Here is a 24,048-nt window from a genome sequence, read left to right as displayed (position 1 = left end):
ACCACAACTGGACTATTTCAGCAATGCCCAGCTGCTACGCTCTGGAAATGTAAGTAGAGTCGCTGCAGGCAGACCTAAATACAGTGAAGCAACTGAAGGCACTTTCAGACACATGCGAAAGTTTGGGCATCCCTGAGCGCCCCCAGATGAAGTCTTGTTGATTTTCTAAGTGAAAATAAGTTAATACACCCTCTACGGAGAACTTTTTTATAGAATTTTATATTTTATATACTAATACATAGAACTGAAACGATAGAATTGAAAAATGGAAATTGTGCACTACAAAAATTGCAGAAAAATGCCAACATGTAATTAATCAGTGTGTTCCAACCACTGCAGAGAACTGTACATGCTTTTAGATTTATAACAATTAGGCAAGGCAGTATGCTAACAGTAATATATTAACAATGTGGTAATAATAATATTATTATTATTAAAACTAGTTTTGTTGTTCTATTCCTGTGCTAATAGTAATACTTTCTAATGATGCACTGTTCATAATTTTTTTCTGTCTGACTCCGATCTCTTTCTTTGCACCCAGACTGTCCAACAGCCCATTTTTTTGGGATGATCTTTATTGGCCTTTAAACCCAAAACAAAGCCCTCACACTGTGTGGACTATAAAGCTCATTTTCAGTAATTGCTATTAGCCAAAGAAGCCACAACTTACATATTATTATTTGCTCTTTACTTCATGTGCAATACATGTAATATATCCTTACAGTGTAAAGTTTTACTGCTCTTTTATTTAGAATGTTTATATTAATTTTGTAAAAGATAATTTATCTTTAATGGTGCAAACTGGCATTTTAAATTCTTAAAAGAAACATCAGCTGCTTATTTATATGAATAATATGAATCTAACAGATTCTACATTGAAAGTAAGAGGCAACTGGCTATTTAGTACAATGAGTCATATATAAATATGAAATTGTGGTATAAGCAGCGTTCAAATACAGTACAAGTGCACTTACCTGCCTCACATTATTTATGTCATAAAACTGCAACACAGATCAGCCCAAATAAAATAATGTCTGTTGCAGATTGCATGTTTGGAGTAAAAATCTGTTGATTACAATCTTGGCAGATCACGATCATGCGTCCCTGATACTTTATTAATACTATTATGTTTTAATTTTATTGTTAATATTTAGTATATTTCACACTTAACACTAATAAATATATAATACTAATACAATGAAAAACTAAAAATAGAAACACATTTAGTAATAATAATAATAATAATAATAATAATAATAATAATAGTAGTAGTAGTAGTAGTAATAGCAACAACTATAATAATAACCATTATTATTATTATTATTGTTATTATTATTATTACTGTTATTATTATTGTTATTGTTATTATAAAGAAGCAGGATATGAAGACATTGAGGAACAGCTGGTAGGAGTGAGGCTTAAATCAAAACTTATTCTCTCTTGTTTTCTATTTTATTTTGTGTTATTGTTAATATTTATTATATTTCTTATTTAACACTAATAAACAAATAACACTACTACCAATGAAAAACTAAAAATGAAAACACATTTAGTAACAATAGTAGTAATAGAAACAACAACAAAACAACAACAATAATAATAATAACTATTATTATTATTATTGCTACTGTTATTATTATGATTATTATCATTATTATTATTATTATTATTATTATTATAAAGAAGCAGGATAAGAGGACATAGAGGAACAGCTGGTAGGTCTGAGGTTTAAATCAAAACTACAAATCCTAACTAAATCCAGACATATTATCTCTTGTTTTCTATTTAAAACATTTTGTATTTGCAAGCTGAGACCAGTTTCATCCATACTACAGTCCTATACAAAAGGTTAAACGCCCTGGTCAAATGATATGTTTTGTTGATTATCTGAAAATAAGTTAACCCATCCTCTACAGAGAACACACTTCTGCATATTTTAATGTACAATTTTCAGCAAATAAATAGAAATTGTGCCCTAAAACTTAAGTATTTAAGTTTGTTCCCTGTAGAGGATCTTAACTTATTTTGATACATTTTTTATTGAAAGTACTGATTCATTAAACCACATCTGGAAATAACATAAAAGCAACTAACATTATAATTACAATCATTATTATAATTATAATTGCAGGAGAACAGCTTGTATGGTGTTGTCCAATTTAGTCGAGAATTTGTCAGAACTCTGATCCATAAGCACTGTGTGATGTTCCCCCTCTAATCTGTTCTGGATACTGCGGCACAGGGGTGTATTTTATTACCAAACATGGAGACAGCTGTCAGTGTGGCTTATCCATCTGTGACTGTGTGTGTGGGACAGACAGAAAGAGAAAAACTGCTGATGTCGTCTCTCGACGAGGGACCAGGATTTAGAGGCAGCCTCGTGTAATTGTTGTATAATTAAAGATAGCTTATATAACTCTGCCGTCTTAAATAGAAGCGCAAGCGTGTGTCTGGAAAGGCCGAGGCAGACTCAGCGTGCTACGTTTAACAGCATAAGCTAATTTGATTCCATTCACTATTACTAGGCTGCAGGCTGCTGCTATTTAATTGATATGACAGTGAAATAAATCAAAGTTTTATAAAAATTGATATGATATGGAAAATAAAGAATATGAAGTATTGCTTGTATCTCCTAAATTACAATTTTAAAGGAGTAGGGAGAAAAAATCTGTTACTGTATCAACAAAAATGTGAAAGGTTTGCTTTGGTTAAAGCTGCAGTATGTAAGATTGAAAAGAAGGAAAATTGAAAGTAGCATTACTCAGTGAGGAGAAAAAAAACATGATAAAATATGGTGTGTGTGAGCTGCCACAAGTCGCCCTGTAAAGCCTGGAATAGTAAGAGACGTCAGGTCGGATTTTACAGGAGTTTTTCAGACAACACACGTCTTTACGTAAGCATGTCTCACGTACAGTCTCAAAAAGAAGGTTTAGGCCTCAAATGCCATATTAACATTATACTGATGAGCGTATGATGACAACAGTAGATAATTCACTCTACTCTTCTCTTTCATTACTCTTTAAACGCACTCACAGCAGATTCATCTGCCCGGGGAAGGGGTCTGAAGCATATTGCATGCAATTACATATTTCCACCACAGAGGTCTCCACATCCCCAAAACATACATAAAGCAGCTTTAATTTATTCTCTTCACATGCAAATGGCAGGTATCATTTTCAAACAGTGTAAAAAGTAAAAGCTGAAAAAACAGAGGTTTTCTAATGACAGCGATAATGTGTAGAGTATAAACTGGCTTCTTAACGTGCAGCATTTAGCAGATCTGCCAGATTACTGTATGACCACAGCACAAAAACAGCCCTGCTCAAGAGAGACCCAGCACCTGTTGCTGCTGAAAGAAAGCACGGCTTCACTGAGCACTTCCCCCCCTCCATCGACCGCCCCACTCCACAGCAAATGAAACACACAGCAGTCCTGTAGCTCAGAATATAGATGGAGATTTAAAACCCCCACACTATTCACAGCAAAACAGCCGGAGCTGGACACAAACAGCTACAGCAAAGCATGGATGCTCTGAGTGTATGCTGAGCATATCAGCTTATCAAGGCAGCTTTTATAAGACATAATAGAGATCCGTCAGAGGGGTAACGGTTTCAAATTCATAATTTGGTTTGATATGATCCGGCGGTTCGCTTCAATCTCAATTCGATGTATTTTTATCCATTAACAATAAGGAGTGGCTGAAAATCTACCTTATGCTCATATGTTAAAGTTTTGATTTTCAGTTTATTAGAGCATTCTCGTGTAAAATTCTCAAGCACAATATTTTATAATAAAGCACTATCCACAAGCTAAGATGTTAGCTGTGAGCTAAAGTACGCTGACGTCTTTTTCTCCCTGCTCTCAATTTGAGGAAAAGAGGAAACAATATTTTTAGAGGAGGCATGGTCTGCCCCCACTGTGGGCTTAAGTGCTTAAGTGTTTAAGTGTTTTGAATGTGAGTTTATATATGTCATCTTGATGATGGTAAATGATGGTCAATCTGAAAAAACAGTTTTGTCTCTGGGGACTATTTTGCCTTAGAACATCCTTCATGAATCCCTCCACCATGAATGGATTAAAATATATTAATTAAAAAGCATTTTAGGCCAAAGCTTTGTCACACAACTATCATAAAATCAGTGTCTCAGACATCAGGCAGAGTATTCATGACTATTTCATGTAATAACTTTCTGTGAGGGAGCTTTTAGAGGTGGATGTCTGGTTCCTATCACAACCACTGTGAACAATTCTGACTCTGCAAGTTTCTCTAGAACGAAGCATTTCACGCCAAACCACTCTGAATGACTGTTGACACGTTGACTCATGAATCATGCAGAAATTTTGAAAAAAAAGGTGTAGTTCCCATTTAAGATACTTTAAAAACATTTATTTAACCATTATTTAAAGGGCAATTTCACTGGTTTTTCAAAATTTCTACAAAACTAAATGGTTAAGATGTAAACAAAGTAATTCAGAGTGATTTGATGTGAAATGTTTTGTTGAATAGAAACTTACTGAGTCCATGATTTTTTATATGTTGTGTTGAAAATGGTAAAATTAAGGCAAATAAAAAAAAAAAGAAGTTTTCTTTAAAACTATTTTGCCTTACCCTACATGCACCTCTTCACCACAAATATCCCAAAAAAATTAGCCTTAGTTTTAAGCTAAAACCTTCTCAAAACTCTCATAAACCAATATCTCAGGCACCAGATAGCATATTCATAACAATTTCATGTAATTACTTTCTGTGATGTAGCATTTAAAGGCTTCAAACTCAGGCATTAAGATCAAATGTCTGGTTCCTATCACCACCACTGTGAACAATTCTGACTGGGTACGCTTCTCTAGAATGAAGCATTTTACATCAGATCACTGTGAATGACTTTGTTTACATCTTACCCATTTAATTATGCAGAAATGCTGAAAAATCTGTGGACTTCCCCTTTAAACTGAGTGCTTCATTTACTCCAGCCTGTTGAATGTATAGTCCGACACCTGTGAGTATTGAACTGAACACTACAATACAATAGGTTGTGTTGCTACACTCCTGGATGAATCGAAGGGTATCAAAGGTTCTATGGGTGGGTTCTTAAGCCTTCTCAGTCAACAACACAAACCCCCCAGCCCTCCCAGTGTGCTGTGGACAGACAGAGAGACAGCGAGGGAGATAATATACTCACGGGTTGTCCCTCTGGACGGGTAGGATGGTGTGGTCGGCTTTGAGCGGGTTAGAGCGGGCCTTCATGCGCGCACGCTCCAAGAGTCGTTTGGCCTGCTCATGGCGAGGACTCAGCGGCAACCCGTCGCCCCAAACAAAGGCCCTGCGGCCCCACCGGACGGAGACACACGCACAGAGAAAGAGAGAGAGAGAGAGGCACACGTCAGCTCCTGTGCAGGAGGGACACTCATACAGCCGAGGATTAAGTGGAGCAGGCCGTCACCACTAATTAGGCTGACGGGGCTGAGTGTGTGTGCGCGTGTGTGTGTGTGTGAGAGAGAGAGAGAGAGAGAGAGACAGAAAGAGAGAGAAGCATCTGATTATGTGTGCAAAGTGGATTATGATTATGTTTACGCACCACAATGTTTCTGATTACATTAAAATGACATCATGTGTCTATTGTAATCCAGACAAAACAGAGGAAAACATGTTTAAATGTAAGCAGTCAGGCTTTTAGGCCTTCAGAGGTCTAATCATTTCTGCGAAATAAAAAATACATTTCTGGAATTTTAATTCATTTTAAATTTAATATAATTACTTGTGTTTAAACTATGCAAATATTGTAGTAATTCTCTGATTGCATTGATAAGTTTTTGGTTAAAAAAAAAAATCAGGGGGATACATTTTTGAAATGACCAACAAAAATGATCCAATCAAGACTTTTTTCTACGTAGTGTTTACATGGATACACAGCCAAGCAAGCTCTCACAATGGCTATGACTTGAACTTAAGGCCAAATGTGTCAGATTAACCACAAACATTATTTAGAAGTCACAGTGAAATAAATCAATAATATTTTTATTTATAAATTCTGAGGAAAAAAAAAACATAATTTAAGGCTTTCTGGAAGTCCTTAATACATCACTGATAGGAGTATGAATGGTAGCCTGACTGATGCATTTCAGTCAGATGTTAGAAATGGACAACAGCGGCGGCAGCTCTATGCTGGGACTCTTAATTTAAGATACTACTAATTAAATATAAGTTAATGTCTGTAGCTGTAAGCTTAGCGCTAACATACTACTGGAATCCAATAAGGACACTAGCATTATCATAGTGGTGTTTTTTCCTCATTTCTGACCAAGGTTTCACATTTATGGCTCGAACTGAAAACCTAGTTCAATAGTCACAGGTTGCCACTGATTCTAGGGTAAATCACATCTTAAGGACATTGCATGCCGCACAGCACCACATAGCACATACAGTAAAAAGCATTGCTATGCTACATACATTACGTCACGGTAAGAGCACTGCATACACTCTTACTTACACGCATTTAATGAAAGTAAACATTCAACATAATTTAATACCTCTGCTTTCTAACTTCTCACAAACTCACTGTTTGAAAAAACAAAGGCTAGTAGTGTTAGCTGAGGTAACATACCATTAGCATTTGTCTGCTTATCTAAAAGACTGACTGCCTTCCTCTGTGTACATTTTAAGCCACGTGTCTATTATTGATGTCTTTCTGTAGTCTTGATTTGGCTTTACTTCAGTGTAGTTAAACAGTTTTTTATGGAGCACTGGACATAACAACAGTGGTAATTGAAACCTTGAGTTTCATTTCTTCTTTAAAAACTGCTAAGCTCTAAAATAAGCTGTATTTAATAGGAGCCCTTCACTTAAGATGATTCTTTTAAAAGTACGCTACTAAGCTTAAACTACTCAAACACTCTACTACCCCACAGGAAGAAACACCAGTATGGGTTGAGCACTATTTCAGGGCAGATTCGTTACAAGGTTGGATCAGATTCACATTTTACTTTCCCTCTGATGTTCAATCCAGCATTTACTGCTGCAAATGCTGATACCTGGATCGGTGCCATCTCTACTCGTAATACATTTTAACAGAAAATCAGCTGCAATATCTAAAGTAAATCTGTACATTTAGGTCGCATGTTACCATTTTATCTCAAAGGAAAAGTTGTTTCTGTTTCATTTTGTGAAAATCCAGCAGACAGTAAAGACCAGATCATTTCATATGGTAAGGGTTTTTTTAACCACATATTGTTTTGATTACATGGCATCTAAGGTTAGGAGCATGGAAAAAAGATCAAAAGTAGACACAAAGCTTCAGACTCTTGTCATCTTATAGTACTAGAACATTAGAGGCACTGAGTTGGTTTTCTCACAGTAAAATCTCTGCCTTAAAACAAAAATTCTAGGCTAATGTGTGATTTCCATGTTTAAATCAACCACTCATCACATTTTAGATTCAGATTTAAGAAGGAAAAAGATGACAGTAGATCAGATTAAACAGCTTTGGTAAAACTGCACTGAAAAAATTGCTTTTAATTTTGCCTTCTGTACATGGCTACAGCCCATCTGTTCAAGCAGAACATGTGCTAATTAATGCTTCATTGGGCCCTAAATATTGCCAGAACTTAATATTGAGCTGACATCAGTGATTACAGTTTTAGCCTACACCAGTAAAGGCCTGATACCATCCAGCAGAACTGGGCGATACTGATTTTCAATATCACAATGATTTCCAAATATAATACAGTACCAGGTCAGATCTTACAAGCCTGACTGAGTAATTTTGTTCTCTTTTCTTCTCTTAACACTAAAAGAAACCTTAATAGGGTTATGAAATATGGAAGTTTGGGAAGAGGACCACACCTGAAGCTCCCTAAATTCCTATAAATTTCCATTTCTACCTCAGTTTCCTGTGACAATTTTTTTCGCTCATCTCACTTCACCTCACCTCTTGGCTGGCTCGAATTTGCATGTTTCTCTGTTCAGGGCCAGTGATGTTGCCTCCAGATTGGGGTGACAGAGCAGCACTCAGGGCAACTAGAAACAGCCTCACCACCAAGGCTTCATATGCACTGAAAATACAGAAACACTTCACAACCAACAACTCACAACGTATGTGGCAGGGCATTCAAACTGCCACTGACTACAGGGGGAAGAATCACCTTGCCCGCACCAACAACGCTGCCCTCCCGGATGCTTTAAACAATTACTATGCTTGTTTCGAAGCATCCAACACTGTGCCAGCAGTGAGGATCTTGCCTCCCCCGGCGACCAGGTGCTGTCTGTGAATGCAGTAGATTTGAGGAGAACCCTGCTAAAGGTAAACCCATGAAAATCTGACAACATTCCTGGACATGTGCTCAAGGAGTGCACTTATTAGCCAGCTGCTGTCTTCACTGATGTCTTCAACATCTCCCTGGAGCTGGCTGCTGTTCCAACATGCTTCAAATCAGCCACCATCACCCCAGCGCCAAAGTTGTCGTCTGTCACAAGCCTTAACGTCTACTTAGTCGCACTAACCCCAACTGTCATGAAGTGCTTCAAGCGGCTGGTCGTGGCACACATTAAGGAATCAAATCCATCAAAACTGGACCCCACCAATATGCCTACAGGCAAAACCGCTCCACTGAGGATGCCACAACTACCGCCATCCACTTAGCCTTATCAAACTTTGACAACAGTCTTATGTTAGAATACTGTTTATCGACTTCAGCTTAGCATTCAACGCCATCATACACAAGGAACTAGTCAGCAAACTCCACTCACTTGGACTAAGCTCATCTCTCTGTAACTGGGGTCTAGACATTCTTGAGCATCAGACCTCAGACAGTCAGGATACTGAGTCAGGGTACCGAGTCTGCTGCCGTACATCCTGCTCACCTACAACCCAACATCAGAGCAATAGTATTATCAAGTTTGCTGATGACCCTACAGTTCATCTCCAACAAGAATGAGACCGGAGGTCTTGTGCATGGACAATAATCTCTCTCTAAATAAGACTAAAGAGATGACTGCAGACCTCAGACAGACACACGCTCCTCTGCACATCAGCAGTACAGCACTGCAGACAGTGCACAACTTCAGATTCCTGGAAGAGCAGATCACTGACAATCTCTCCTGGTCCTTGAACACCCCCTCCTTAGTGAAGGACTGTGTCTCTACTTCCTAAGGAGACTAAAGAGGGCTGGCCTGCTCAAGTTCATCCTCAACCTTCTACAGAAGCAACACAGAGAGCGGAGATGGACCGATCAGTGTTTTTAAGTCCACGAGGTCGGCCGATAGCCGATACCGATTGAGGGCTGTTATTTGAACTCAGCAACAAAATAAATACTCCCATCCCTTCAGTACTCCTTCAGAAGCTTCGACCCCCAAATCCATGGACGCACATTTCCAAGGCTAATGACACTTTTTTTAGATCTTCGTGGCCATAAAACCCTTCGCAAACATTGTACGGACAAAAAAAACAGTGAACTGTCGCTACAACTGCTACTGCGAAGCTAACCAGTTGGTATTAGCAATCACAAATATTAGCAAACAATACTGACCTATTGGTTCTGTGAAACAGCAAAGTTAATGTTACAGAGCAACCTCCTCACCCCTTATCGTGCCCTTCACCTCTCAGTGAAGCTGAAGTTAGTTTCTTTTTTACAGCTTCTTGTTCGAAATTTCCCGTTCCACCTTAAATGGTGCAGCAGCTTCACTCTGGCGCCTCAGGTTAGCGTAGCCACCGAAATAGCCGGCGCAGCTAACAAGTCACAACAGTCCTCCTGTTTCGCTGATGGATTTTTTTTTAAAATACGACAAAAATGGCTGATATACAGTGGCTTTCTGTTCGCCAGCTTCTTGTTCAACTATTCCACCTTAAGTGGTGCAGCAGTTACATTCTGGCGCCTCAGGTAAAATATGGCTCATATGCTTTACGTCCCTGATCAGCTCTCAGGATCGGCTAAGTCAGAGAGATATCGGCCAATCTACGATCGCATATCTGGGCTGAAAATCGGCCGATACCGATACATATCGATCCTTCCATCCTGACCAGTAGCATCACTCTGGTATGGAAACTGCTCCGTCTCTGGTAGGAAACCGCTGCAGAGACTGGTGAAGACTGCCCAGTCCATCACTGGGCCTTCCAGCTTGCGGCTTCCTTGCCATGAAGGAAATTCACACCAAACTATGTAAAAGGAAAGCATCAGGAAGGATCCCTCTCATCCATTGCATGGACTGTTCACACCACTCCCATCTGAAAGAAGGCTAGGAACATTCAAGCCAAGTCCTCCAGACTTTACCTTCTGCACCCAGCCTCTGTTCTTTGTTGCAAAACCTTAATGCCACCCGCCTTACATCCACAGTCCCTTTACATCTGTACTTCGCCTGCAGTACAGCAGCTGGTCAGTTTTCTCCATTGTCTTGTGCTTAACAGTTGTACACTTGTATATTGTACAGAAGGGTTTATAGTGTTTTTACAGTTTGTCTCTGTGATATGTATTGTCTGTCTGCACGATTGTCTCCTGCTGTTCTATGTTAAATGTAGCACTGTGTCCTGTAGAAACTACATTTCATTCCTCTCTCAACACAACTGTGATGAGAAGAAATGACAATAAAGCTAAATTTGACTTTTCTTCCCTGTTCCGCAGTCCTATCTGGTCATCAAGGGTGGTTTGGCCTTCTAGCTTGAAGCAGAGGCTGCCCAGAACTCGAGCCTGAGGTCCTCCCCTCATACAACCTCTCCTCATACTACAGCCAACTCACGAACACGGTACTGTAAATGTTAACCAGACAGAAAGCACATTTCCAAAAAAGGGAGCTTACTATTTTGAACTGTCTAAATCACTCACCAAATGACACACATTGCACTTTTTATTGTCTATCAAAATCACTAAAACTAAAATCAACGTTGATATCTATACCGCTATACTGGTGAAATGATATATCAGCCAGCACTATCACTGAGCATCCCTAATCTGTGTAGCTAAAGTGGAAGGAGGGGCAGGAAAAAGCAGGCGATATGATCTAAATCCTGCACTGAAGAGAATGTGGAGCTCAGCACCAGCAGCTCTTCCCTCCACAGTTCACAGCCTTTCTCTGACTGTGCATGTGTGAAAACAGACCACGGTACCGGAAATAAGTAAGCAGCATTGCTGCAAGATGCAGCAAAACACTTTTGGAGCGACCCTGAAACCAACTACATTCACGAAAAAATTAAGGATTTGAATATTCTTCATCTTCTAGATGATGTATGTTCATTTTTTCAGGTAAAGTAACGATGTTTTTAAACAAAAGCTGCAGCATAAAAGTTTGAGTTTTATGTTACATTTACATCTTCTGTGAGTTTATTGGCTGGTTGCAAAGTAGAAATGCGATTTCTACATGACTCATGTAGACCTGGAGTTTCCCATTATCTGATTACTCAAGTGCACATAAATGCGTTGATCGGATTACTGACAAAATCTGATTTTCTGCAGTTATCAGATTATTAGTGCATGTAATCGCACTTACTGATGATGTGCCCAAAAATGCACTTACAGAGATACCTGTACAACTAATAATAACAGCAACACTTTTTCTTCCAGTAACTCTGAGACGGTTCTTAACACTAAAGCACAGTTCAGCAGAAGTTAGTTGTATATCATCATCTTTAATTTGACCACAAAACTGTAAGTAATCTAGTAAGAATGCTGTGGTGTCTGTAGTCGCTTAGCTTAGTCTGATTTTATGGGACATGATATTGTTTTTCCTGAGAAGTTGTTTTGTCTGACATCTGAACCCTGATACTATGGCCTGAATGTTCTAAAAGCTACACCATAACATAAGTAGCTTTTTGTACAGGCATGATATTGTATCTGCCTGCAGCACTGACCATATTCAACCAGCGCAGCTCAATAGCGTTGTGTGATACCAGGTGTGGTACCAGGTGTGGTATTAATGTCACAATATGTTTAAAAGTTATATTCACATGTGCAAATACTAGTGTCTTGATGTGGTTTGCATGAAATAAACCAATTAATGAATTTTATTAATCATAATTAATTAAAATAAAATTTTACGCTCATGCCAGGCTGTTAGGTTGTCACTGGGCACAGGCCTAGTGTAATGATGGTGGTCTGATGTACCTCTGGCTGTGCTGAGTGTGTTCACAATCATGGAGAGATATCCCAGAATCCCAGTCACTGTCATTCAGCACACCTGTGGAGACATACATTTAAAATGTCAAAAACACTGTCCAAGACAAACTTCAAACTAAGGCTGGAATATATTGTTATTGTGATATTGTCCTTTGTAATACTATCACAGAACACTGTGATATGCAAATGAGCCTCTAATACATCATATTTTTTTTTTTTTACTGTGTGCTATGAGCAATTTGACCAATCACTGTTCAGTATGTGGACACTTGACCATTACACTATATGAGCTTACTGGACATCCCATTCCAAAACCATAGGGATCAATATTAAGTTAATATTCATTAATATTAAATTCACCACTCAGCAGCCACACTCTGTGAGTCTGCCTGGTCTACTGATTCGTGACTGAACAGTTTTTGCTTCCAGAAGCATCCATTTCACAGTAATAGCACTTACAGTTGACCAGGGCAGATCTAGCAGGGCACAAATTTCATTGTTGCCACATTTAAAGTCACTGAGCTCTTCAGTATGACCCATTCTACTGCCAGTGTTTGTTTAAAGAGACTGCATGACTATGTGCTTGTTTTTATACCCTGTTAGCAATGGGTGTGGCTGAAACACCTCAACTCAATAATTAGGAGGGGTGTCTACCCTATATTTGGTCAGTGTAGGTGGGCAACAATTTTATGAAATATGAAATCTTGTCTGTTCCAATATATCAAACCTCAGAAAAACTACATATCGTCCATTTTCTTAATTGTGAAAATGATTTAAACTACCGAGACCTTATATTTTTGAAAAATCACTCACTTCTAGGCCAAATTAATGCAGGCCAGTCTTTGACCACGTCACATTACTGATTCACTAATGTGCTTTTTTAATGCAAGGTGTATTACAATCATAATATGTCACAATACAGCCTTATGCAATACAAGCATACTGTGCAGCTATAATTCAAACCACTGTCTACAGTACAGAACACTCCTCTTGCGCTTATCTGCGCTAACCAATTTTCACGCAACAAGGTTTGGGGATAAATCTCCATTACGGTTCAGCCAACAAGCTGGAATTTTTCTTATGACTCACATTTACTGGTGCATTCTCAAGCATGTTCTTTTTAAATAAGTCACTTAATTCACTGCGTGCGTCACGTCTCTGAATTTAGGCTGAATTTGTACAGTTGACCTCCAACATGCAAGTTACTATGTGACTCTGTACATTAATGAATAACTAAAGGGAATATGTTGTTCATTTTCCTGGCACTGTAGTGGCCTCATGCAGCCAGTGCTGTCACTATTAATTGTATTATTAAGTACCAATTATTTTGATTATTAAATATTCTTTGATGATGATTAAATAGAGGTTTTAAAAAAGGCCAAACAATAAAAATGGACATAAATGAACAATTACTAACCATGCATATCCCTTCTAAAGTTCCAAATCACTTTTTTGGAAAAAGATAAACAACAGAAGATAAACAATGCAGCGCTATGGGTCTGAAAGGATGTCTGGCCACAGTGAATACTGAAAAAAATATATATTTTATGTCATTTTTGAGCTTTCTGTGTAATTTTCTTTTAAATATATGTTTTGTGCTCTTTTCCTGATGCTGAAAACTGAATAATATCTAAAAGTCTCAGGACCACAGAGTGAAATATTAAAAACGTTTGTATGATACTAAACCTGAGTATTATATTAAACATCTAGAAAAGCTTGAATGAAAAACATAAGATAAAAAGATGATAAAACACAGTTTTAAAATCCTTGGTCAGACCTATCTGAGAACGGTGTGGGCGTGGCTAATGAGCAGCTTGATTGACAGCTCTCTGTCCAACACTCCTAGCATGCTCCGCCCCTCATACAGAACTAAAATCATCACCCAGCTTTTATGTGACCATAACTGGACGAACAGACATACAGATGAACAGATGGACAAACAAACAAATGGATGGACGAAGCAATGCATAAATGAAAGAACGGACAAACGAACAATGTCTGTGTATGGATAAATGAATGAACAGGCGACAGACAGCTGCAGACAGGTGGTCTAGCTTGCTAGCTGTTGGTTATGCTGGGTTAGCTTCAGCCTTAAGTCACTTTGACTCTGAAACCATTTTGTGTGGGCGGGGCCAGAGACGCCAGCCTTGCGAATGGTCAGGGGAATGCTTATGGAAGCGTTACCCAAGACTAGGACTGCCCAGTTTACATCCAGAGGAGAGAAATATGGTGAAATATATTGGCCATTTATTGGTCACTGGAACATTATTCAAAGTTTAAACTTAGTACATGTTCACTGTTCACCTACAAAAACAAGATTAACATAATTAGAAAGAAAACAGATTTTGGAAAACAGATTCCATTTTGACTGAATAGAAAATCAATAAATGATTGATGAGTGTTTCCATCAGGCTATGTTTTTTACTGTAAGAGAGGAGGATCATTTAAAATATGCACTATTATCATCAATTTATTTTAATCGCGTAACTGCGATGGTCCTGCTGCACCTCTATAAAACTCCTATGCTACTTTTAGATTCGCTGTTTTTTATCCTGCAGCAGAGCAGCTGTCTGTCAAACCTTTAATTAGTGGGCATCAGTTTGCATCCACATCTGGCAGTCTAAATCCGCCATGTTATCTCCTGTTATCTCCCTCTCCCTGTGTTCTCTTCATCTGACAGAGCTATCCATCTCATCTGCATCCTGTTTAATCCCTGTGACTCTCATTCTCATCCTCCAGCTGCCGCCTGTCTCTCTGACTCTCCACACTTGCTTCCGTGACTCCCATTTCAGGTTGGGGTGCTTCAAAATCATATAATCTTACGTAAGATTAAAGTGAATGGTAAAATAAAAAAATCAGGACAAAACAATGTTTCACACATAAAAACAGAAAAACAATCTCAGTCCTGTGCCCTGCGGCCTTCAACACCTGTCACTTGAGCTCAGATAATTCCTGAATGTCACACCTGCCAACATAGAGGATGAAAGAGATTTAGCAGACACTTCTCACAAAACAGGCAGAAGTATCAGTGTCACTTGATAAGGTAACAGGTTAAAATGCCAAGGCTGAGTAGTCACATGCGTAATCACATGTGCCAAGTTGTACCTTAAGAGGCTGATTAAATTCATTGCTTCGAAGACTTTTTTGTTAGCTACTCCTCCAGTGTGCGGCGGCAGAGAGTCTGTCTGTGCTTCCTTTTCGAAGTAAACAACCAAAACATAAGATACAGGTTCTTTCATTGCGCTGGTGGAGTATGGAGTTCAGACATTTCATGGTTTTTCAATATGAGAATGAATAATGTTAGAAGCAAAGTTGCGTATCAAAAAAAATTATTTTACTATTAGATTTTTAAATCAGAAGGAGACCAGTAACAGACCCGAAAAAAGCCGTTCATTTGAATTTGCTGCCGGGAGAGTTACCCTCCATCCCCATTAGCAACAGTAACATTTTCTTAGGTCTAGCATGTGGAACTCAAGCTTTCCGTGTGCTTCTGTGTTTCCTGTCACTGCATAGAAGATGCAAGAGGCTTCCTTTCTTGTAGGATGCACATGATTTTTTTTCCTGAGTGAACATGCAAACTCATTCAGAAGAGAATTCAGGTCAGTAAGCTCTTGTTATCTACTATCTTCAATCTTTTGAAATAAAAGAGTTTGTTTCACTATGTAAACACGGTTAAAGTTTCAAAAAGTACCATTCACTCCCGAGTCCATATGGTCTACATATAGAAATGAAGCTGCCGAAACATCCTTGAATTCAATGTTTTTCTGATATCATGACATTTAGTCCATACTGCACATTACATATTTAACCTACAGCAGTTTATCCCTCCTGTTCACACTGAAGTTATAAGGAGTGTTTCAGCCCAGACTGCATCTTGAATTAGGCACAATACAGGACAGCCAATCAGAGCAGTGGTCATGTACATATACCAGTCTTAAAGGTATATGTAATAAAGAATTATGAGTGTTTTTGGTGCAAAAAAAAACATGACGTAATATGTGGACCTTAGGAGAAAAAAATAAAATAAAAGTAAATAGTAGGAAGACTTTTAACCCCTTAAATCTAAAGGCCCTGCATTATTCTCTTTCATAATGACATAACTTACACATTATGTCTATAGATGTTAGCAAGTAATTCATAGTCGTGACTGAATATGAAGTCTTAAGATTAATAACTGACTAATAAGCCTAGAGCCCAGTCTACACTCTTAAAAACTGTTTTTTCAAGGCTTCTTTAGTAAAGAAAATGGGTCTATATAGAACCATGAACACTCAAAGAACCCTTTGCATGATTAAAGGGTTCTTTGCATCGTGAAAGGGTTCCCCAGATTGAGGAAGAATGTGCTGTAGATGGCTCTATATAGAACTTTTGAAATTGGTTTCATATAACACCAAAAAGGGTTCCATTATTGTTACAAGTTAAGAACCCTTTTTGCTGGGAGTAGACAGTTAGGCTGTACCTCTATGCATGTTCTCCAGCTTCTGCTCCGTAACTGGGGCCTGATGTCCATCGCTGCTTTTACTCTGAGCTTTCTGAAGCATTTGTCTTAGGATGCTCCGGTTCATCTCCACCCTCTCAGCCAAAGATAGTGAGCTGACGCTGCTGCACACGCTCTCTAGACTTTCAGCACGCCAGAGTCCACTCCCTATGGGCTCCACTGGGGCTGTCCTGCTGTGCCCACAGGTGTGGAGGGGGCTTTCCAGACCAACGGACTTGTGCAGCTCTTCTTGTACACCAGAATCTGTCTTCATGAGCCCATCTGAAGCTTCTCCATTCAGCAGCAGTGTCTCCGGCCTGGTGACCCTCCAAAAGCCCTTGGGTGGAGCCCATGGTTTGTTACAGGAGGAGGATGGAAGGTCTTGTTTGGCATCACAGATGTTGTCATCTTGCGCGATGTTCTCCAGACTCGCTCCTTCTCCAAGTTCTCGTGGGAGGGCTAGCAGGGCAGGGTTGAAGTCATCTTCATTGGAAAGCACCACTGGAGGTTCTTGAACACCGTGGAAGGTAAGAGTCTGGGCGTGAGGCTCCGTGTCTTCATCACTGCTGCTCGATCCCCAAGTAAGAGGACGTCCCAGCATGTAAGATCCAGGAATCACCTTCTTTTCTGGGCTCTTTTTGGACGGTTGCTTCCAGACAGCCTTGCGCTCAGACAGGGCCTTCACCTTGGACTGCAGGGCTGATACAGCAGAGCCCTGTGAGCAGGGTGGGTGTGGCTGGGTGTGAGGGTATGTGGATGAGGAACTGGGAGATCCAAATTCCAGGATGGAGTTGCATGGACCCTTATCTTCAAGTTCCTGTGGTTCTGGTCTGTCTTCCAGCTGGGAGTCATTGTGCTGGGAGGCAACAACCACAGGCTTGTCGTCCTCATCCCCAACCACTTCCTCCATGGTCCATTCAGAGAGTCAGGTGACTGTTATAGAACCTATGGAGACAATAGGAAACAAGAGCATGGCAAAGTCATTCGGTGGTTTCAAGTTTCTACATGAACAGTTACTGTATAACAGCAAGCTTAGGATTTATCACCTATGAAGTCTATACATTCAGTAGCTAATTGGCTTCCAGTGCTTACAATGCATTCTCAGTGCAATCTAGATAAATGTAGAGAATGAGCAGCTGCCACACCAAAGCTCTGCCATTATGCAGACGCATAGCGCATAGAAATAAGAACAAACACAACAACATTGTGACACAGTGAATTGTCATGCAAATCATATAGCAACGCACAGTCCCTGCACCCTGCCATAGAAAAGACGCTCAGTGTTGTCATAGTAACGTGAACTGAGACTCTCCACAAGCTCCACTCATCAACGATGCACTGCAGATTAAAGAGATACATTATCTTCTTTTCTGCCATTTATTCAGTCTTATAATATTTCAGTGGAGTTCCCCTTTAGCAGGTTAGACTAGAATTGAATTGAAATCAACTGAATTGAATTGAATAGAAAATAAGAATGAGATTTTTTGCCTAATTAACCAGATGTTTTAACTAATTCACCAGATGTCCAAAATAGCGTTCCATGTCTCTAAAAGCTCCCTCACAGAAAGACATTATACAAAATTGTTATGAATACATTACTTGATGTCTGCTATTGTGTTACGATACTTTTCAGAGAAGGTTTTGTACTAAAACATATTTTCTAGGATCTGTTTATGGTGGAAAGGTACATGCAGGGAGTTGAAAGTCAAAATAATACCCCATGAAAACTTGCTGTTTGCTGATTTACTGCTATTTTACAATCACTACATATATAAAACTCAAAAAAATGTGTTGGTTCACTGGTCATTTTGGATAGTAACCCAGATAGCAGACATTTTTGGGCCAATTCTGGCTTTCCTATGTGAGTGTTGGTTGACTACCAGGTAGATGTTAGGCATGCAGGCCAGAATAGTGTCAGATCCTGGACAGCTTCGTACCATTTTGCCTCGTGTCTACATTTGTGGGACAATTCTGGCATGAATATTGTGGACCAACAATGTAGTTGGGCCAGATAGGGGCCAGATTTGGGCCATATCCTTAAGCTCTACTCACTCTACAGTGTGTGGGCCAGATCTGGGCTGAGGACCCAGCCATATACTGGGCCAGAACAAAAAAAGGATGTGGCCCACAAGTGAGTCAGACAAATTTTGCTAACTGGGAAATAGCCAGTAAATTTATCTACAATGCAGTTTTCATAATAAATCATTCTGAATTAATTTATTTACATGTCAAGGATTAAATTATGCATGAAAAATCAGTGTCATTCCCCTTTAATTACGACAAGCATACAATTTGTTTTAGCAATATGAAGTATGACAGCCAGCTTGCAAGAACATCCAGGACGTGAGCATCCAAAATACAAGGAAGTGTGCAAACAGAACATACAAGACATAAATTCATTTCAACATATCTGCTCAAACCTCAGACAAATGGGTTACTGCTCACATTATTTCCAGTAGCACACAGATATATAGAAAGCACAAGACTGTCTGGACATGAAGTACATATTAAGTGTATAATTTTATTATAGATAACATGAGCTACTTGAATAAGGAATGAACACATGCTCAGTATCCTGCACATCATTAAAATGCACCACTTAATGTGCTGCCTCTGAAGTCTCAGTGAACTCAGCGGTCTAAGCTATATGACACTGATCTGTTTACTATGGAGAACCAGTGGAGTTGCATGTAAAAATCTCATCAATCTTCAATGAAGTTTACTATTCTATATACAAAATGTCAGCAATATTTCCATGTGCATCCACACAAATACAAACCTGGCCCAGTGTTACATACTCCTCAAAACAGCCATATCACCTCCAACCCTTAATATTTCCCAAAACAAATTAATTAAAAATATATATGTTTTAAGTCTCTCTGTATTGCTGTGAGTCAGCATGATCTGTTGGTTTGACCACACCTTGAAGGCCTGAAGTGATATGCAGCCCAACAAACCACAAATATGCAACTAAAATGCTAGATACTGAAAGATGAATTTTATTTCCAAGCCAGAGGAAAGTAATTTAATAACACTTTGAAAAGTGCACTTTAGATTAACTGTATATATTTAATTTACCCTTTTATTTTACATTTAACTAAATATCCATTAAATTTACCTTAATTTTCCCAAACCATAAACCTAATCCTAATCCTAACCTTAACCTGTTACCCTGGTCCATGGTGCATCCTAACCCTAATCCTAACACTGCTAAGAATCTAATAGGCCTGTCACAATTACTACACATTCACCTAATTGCAATCCCAGCTTGAGAAAACAGCATAGACCAGCATATGATGTGTTTTGGAGACTGGTATGCATGACCATGCTGGGTGACCAGCTAAACCGGCACCAGGCCAGCACTAGACCAGCATAAACCAGCATAGATGTTTTTTTTCAGCAGGGATTATTTGGGATGACTGCAGTAATTTAAGATGACTGTAATCATTTTCCAAAGTCATTCGATTTCACAATCATATCATGCCACAACGAGAAGAATGTGAACTGGGTGTGTTGAGTTGAGGCAAATAAATGTAAATTCATTGCAACACATTATGGATCTTATGAACACAAGAGAAGTTCTAACTTCTAACTTGGTGCTATAACACATATAGAAGGAAGCGCTTGTTTATTAGCTATGTAGCTAAAGGTTTTTAGCATGTCTGCTAGCAGCATGAGTGTCAGTATAGCCAGCATTAGCTACTAAGTAAATATAGCTTGGAACCAAGATTGCTAATTAGCCAGTTTGGTCACTTTAGGCTTGTACTGTAATAGCTGCATATAAAATACAAGACAATTAAATTGTTACAGTTATTTATTTGGCAAATTAATCATCAGCTAATATTTTATGACTGTGGCAGGCCTATCAACTAAGTGTAATTCACAATCAGATAATTTCACATAATTTGAACAAATTACTGTAAGAAAGAAGTGGCCATACTGCGGTCCCCGGATGCCCTGCTAGAAAATCAAGCATAGGCCAGCATGGCTGGTCACCAGCAAAACCAGCATAGGTTGTGTTTTGGATGCTGGTCAGCAGCAATGGAAGTTGACATGCTGATCAACAACAAAACCAGCACATGTTATGTTTTGATGCTGGCATGTTGGCCAGTCAGCATGATTGTACTAAAGAACAAGACCAACACTAGGCCAGCATAAACCGGCATACACTGTCTCAGACCAGTATGAAATGTTTACAGGTTTGTGCTGGTTTCCTCAGCAGGGTGGTTTCTGATGCTACTACACACACACACACACATATATGTGTATATATATATATATATATATATATATATATATATACATATATAAATATATATATATATAAAACCTCATATCTCCAAAATGAGAACTTCACATGAGAAGAAAAAAATTACTTTACTTTTAATGTAAGTCAATGGAACCAGACATTTTTCCAAGTCATTTTGGGCTGTTTCTATTGGTTCATTCATCATGAAATTTACACATTCCATAGATCCCTTAGTATCAGTATCATTCACAAAACATTCATACTGATTGGGCCTTAATAAGAATGGTTTGCTGTTTGCAGCCACATACTGTACTTTACCCTGATTATAGAAAGCAGACAGCTTTAGCATTTAACTAGAGTTAAAGATCTCTCACAGCATGATGTAACATGAGCTTAATACGACCAAATGACTGGATTTCCCTTCAGAGTCGAAGAATGAAAACTGTTCAGTTGCCAGAATGATGCTAGTGTAATTAGCAAAAAGAAAACTACATGTGGATCTTTGTTCTTTGCCATAATGACTTACAGTTACTGAAGTAGTCAAGAAGAAAGAGAAACATACAGAGACAAATGTAGACTGAGGTAAGAAGTTAACGCATGACTGAGTTCTCTGAGAAACTAATTTGATTTAATTAGTCTCCTACTAATTAGGACTCCCTATCGCTCAGGCTAGCTTATCTCCTCCGGGGGAGCATCCGCCAGCCCATGCTGAGATACACCCCGCTGAGTGCCGAGTCGTCAAAATTCACTCTACCATGTTCAAGATGGATCATTCTGTGTGAATACACATATAAAATCTTTAGGGAGCCATAATAATGGTTTAGATCTTCAGAGAGCATTGTAAGCATGACATCAAGGCCGCAAAGAAGTGTGGTTCTTCGTTGACCAAAGAGCACCGAGTACTCATGTAGTGGTCAAACAACCTTATAATGAAACAAGAAAAAGTATCAGTTCTGGAAAACCAACAAGAAGAACAGAGCAAGGCTGAAATAGCTTAGCTTTGTGCCTTAAACAGAAGCATAAATGCAAGAACTCTTTCTCAACATGTCAGGATTATCTCTGGAACTAATGAGCCCATTTCAAAGGAATTCAAACACAAACAGGGCAACCAAAGTTTCTCCCTTTCTCCGTCTTCTCCTTCACCAAACCCAGATCTGTCCGCTGCCCTGCAAGATTTCGACCACTTACGAACACCGATACAGAAATGAAGGCCTGCTATAGTAAATTACTTTCTTAACCCCTTAAAATCCCAGGCTTATTTCATACTAAGGCTTATTATTCAGTAACCACACTGTTAGAATTAAAGGTTCTGTACAGGTACACTTTTTGTTTATCAAGGTACAAACAATGTAAATGCACCCTCAGTGGTTTAAGGTCCAGTTGTGCACTTTAAATATGTTTTTCCCAGGTGAAAAGTTCATATTTGTACCTTTTCATAACCGAATGTTTTAAAACAGAACAATAAAATAAAAAGCCTGGAGACGAGACGGGGTGTGTGGAATCAGTACAGCTCAGAAAATATCATTTCAGTGGATTATGGTACAGTTATGTTCCCTGACTAAAGGTACTGAGATGTAGCCTTGAGGAGACCATCCCAGTGACAGTTTCATACCTTTATTTATGAGAGTTTACAGGGACTTCAATGCAAACTGGCTGAGCTATTCTTAGATTATAGAAGTGTGTAATAAACCATTGGGCCTGCCAGTGGGCCTTGGCCATTTAAGGGTTTAAAATTCCCCAAAATGACCGAGGGACACTGTCTGCTCAAGGCTGAAGTCTCTCACAGTGTGAACTTCACCAGCACAGCAGCTTCTGCTGAAAAGCCTTAGGGTGCTGACCCTTACGCCAAAGGGCCCAATGCGTCAGACAGGGAATAAAACAGCCCCCACAGCGAGAAGCGGATCTTTTGGGGCCATTTAGACTAACAAATCTATTTGAACTTTATTCAGTAATCAGTAGGATGGGCAGTAAATCAAAAACAAATAGGCTGTTGTCAGCTTTAGCATAAGCCTCAAAATAACCTAGCTATGTTGTCCCTCTGGTAAGTGGGTTGTAGAGCATTTATCCGGGCCTAAACAGAGTAATTTCAATGCATAATACTATGCATATGATAAATAAACATGGAAGCTAAAGCTGGCAGTGAAACAACTGAATATGAGGAAAAACAAATGGCATATTTCAGCATCTTACCTCATTCTGTCTGTTGGTGTATGTTCATCTTGACCTTGAGCTTCATCTATAACAGTCCAGTGTAATGTTTAAAGTTAATCAGTCTATCTACAAAGAGTCAACCATCAGCAGCCAAACAGTCCAGATTTAACTTTAAGCCACAGTCTTTGTGCTTTCTTTCTGTTTCTATCCCTCCTTTGCTCCAGCTGTTTTGGAGGCAGCTCAAGCTTGGCTTGAAACACTCCCACGACTGAACATGATTTCCCAACTGTCTCCTCCCTTGCTTCCACCATCTACCCTCTTCCACAATCACCTCTCCGGAGCTCCAGCACATGGGCAGAAACTGACTGTAAGAGATCCACATGTATAAAAACTCCTGTGTTGCTCAGGAGACAGTTATGACCAGCTTTGAAAGGGATAGGCTGAAGGAAGGACAGCAATGAAAGTCTATTGGTGGAGCTGCCAGAAAGGTCAGCCCCTAGTGGGTGGGCTGTAATCCTACCCTTCAATCTGAGGGGGGAGAAAAGAAAGAAGGAATCTTAAACGGAGAGGAAAGGAAGTGCAGACGTCTCCAGGCACATATTCCAGCTGCCAAGGAATTTCCTTTGTTGATTATGAATTCGGACTTGACTGATTCATTGTGGTCTGTCACTTCTGCGCCTCTATGGGCTTCACACTGGAACCATAACTGAACCTGTGCACTAAAAACACATCCAGCAACCTGCTGGAAGTGACATTTGAGGAACATTTTGTTTATTATCGGAACTGGAAGACGTATGCGGTCTCTGATCCGCGGCCTGCTCTGAAGCAAGGCCAGATATAACAGAAAACAGAGTTGGGCTTGGTCTGCAGTCGGATCCAGTGATGCAAAAACAGAGACACCCTCGTCTGAAACCTGACTTTTGACTGAGAGGCCTCATGAAAAATGCTTGTTCTCTCCCCTTGAAACAGACTCAACATTCCATCAACTTTGCTCCGGTTAATGTGTCAACTGCCCACTCATAACAAGAACCAGCCCTGTTCACTCTCCTCTGTGAGAGACTTTTGCACAAAG

The 24,048-nt window shown here is 39.3% G+C and overlaps 1 protein-coding gene across 1 annotated transcript in view; it reads right to left on the bottom strand.

The window, feature by feature from the left end:
* The window catches only part of si:dkey-121a11.3 (uncharacterized protein KIAA1614), a 38,110-nt gene extending 14,730 nt beyond the window's left edge, over nt 1-23,380 (bottom strand). Inside the window, exons 1-4 of the mRNA XM_036587280.1 lie at nt 23,016-23,380; nt 16,559-17,521; nt 12,088-12,160; nt 5,181-5,321 (exon numbers count right to left, since the gene is read on the bottom strand). Of these exons, the coding sequence (XP_036443173.1) occupies nt 5,181-5,321; nt 12,088-12,160; nt 16,559-17,486 (1,142 nt within the window). The 5' untranslated portion in view covers nt 17,487-17,521; nt 23,016-23,380. The remainder of the gene's footprint in view (nt 1-5,180; nt 5,322-12,087; nt 12,161-16,558; nt 17,522-23,015) is intronic.
* Between the last annotated feature and the right edge of the window lie 668 nt (nt 23,381-24,048).

This window comes from Colossoma macropomum, unplaced genomic scaffold (genome assembly GCF_904425465.1).
Source record: "Colossoma macropomum unplaced genomic scaffold, Colossoma_macropomum, whole genome shotgun sequence".
In the NCBI taxonomy this organism is placed as follows: Eukaryota; Metazoa; Chordata; class Actinopteri; order Characiformes; family Serrasalmidae; genus Colossoma; species Colossoma macropomum.
The sequence above is the reverse complement of the archived record's forward strand: the minus strand, read 5'-3'. Positions and strand labels throughout refer to the sequence as shown.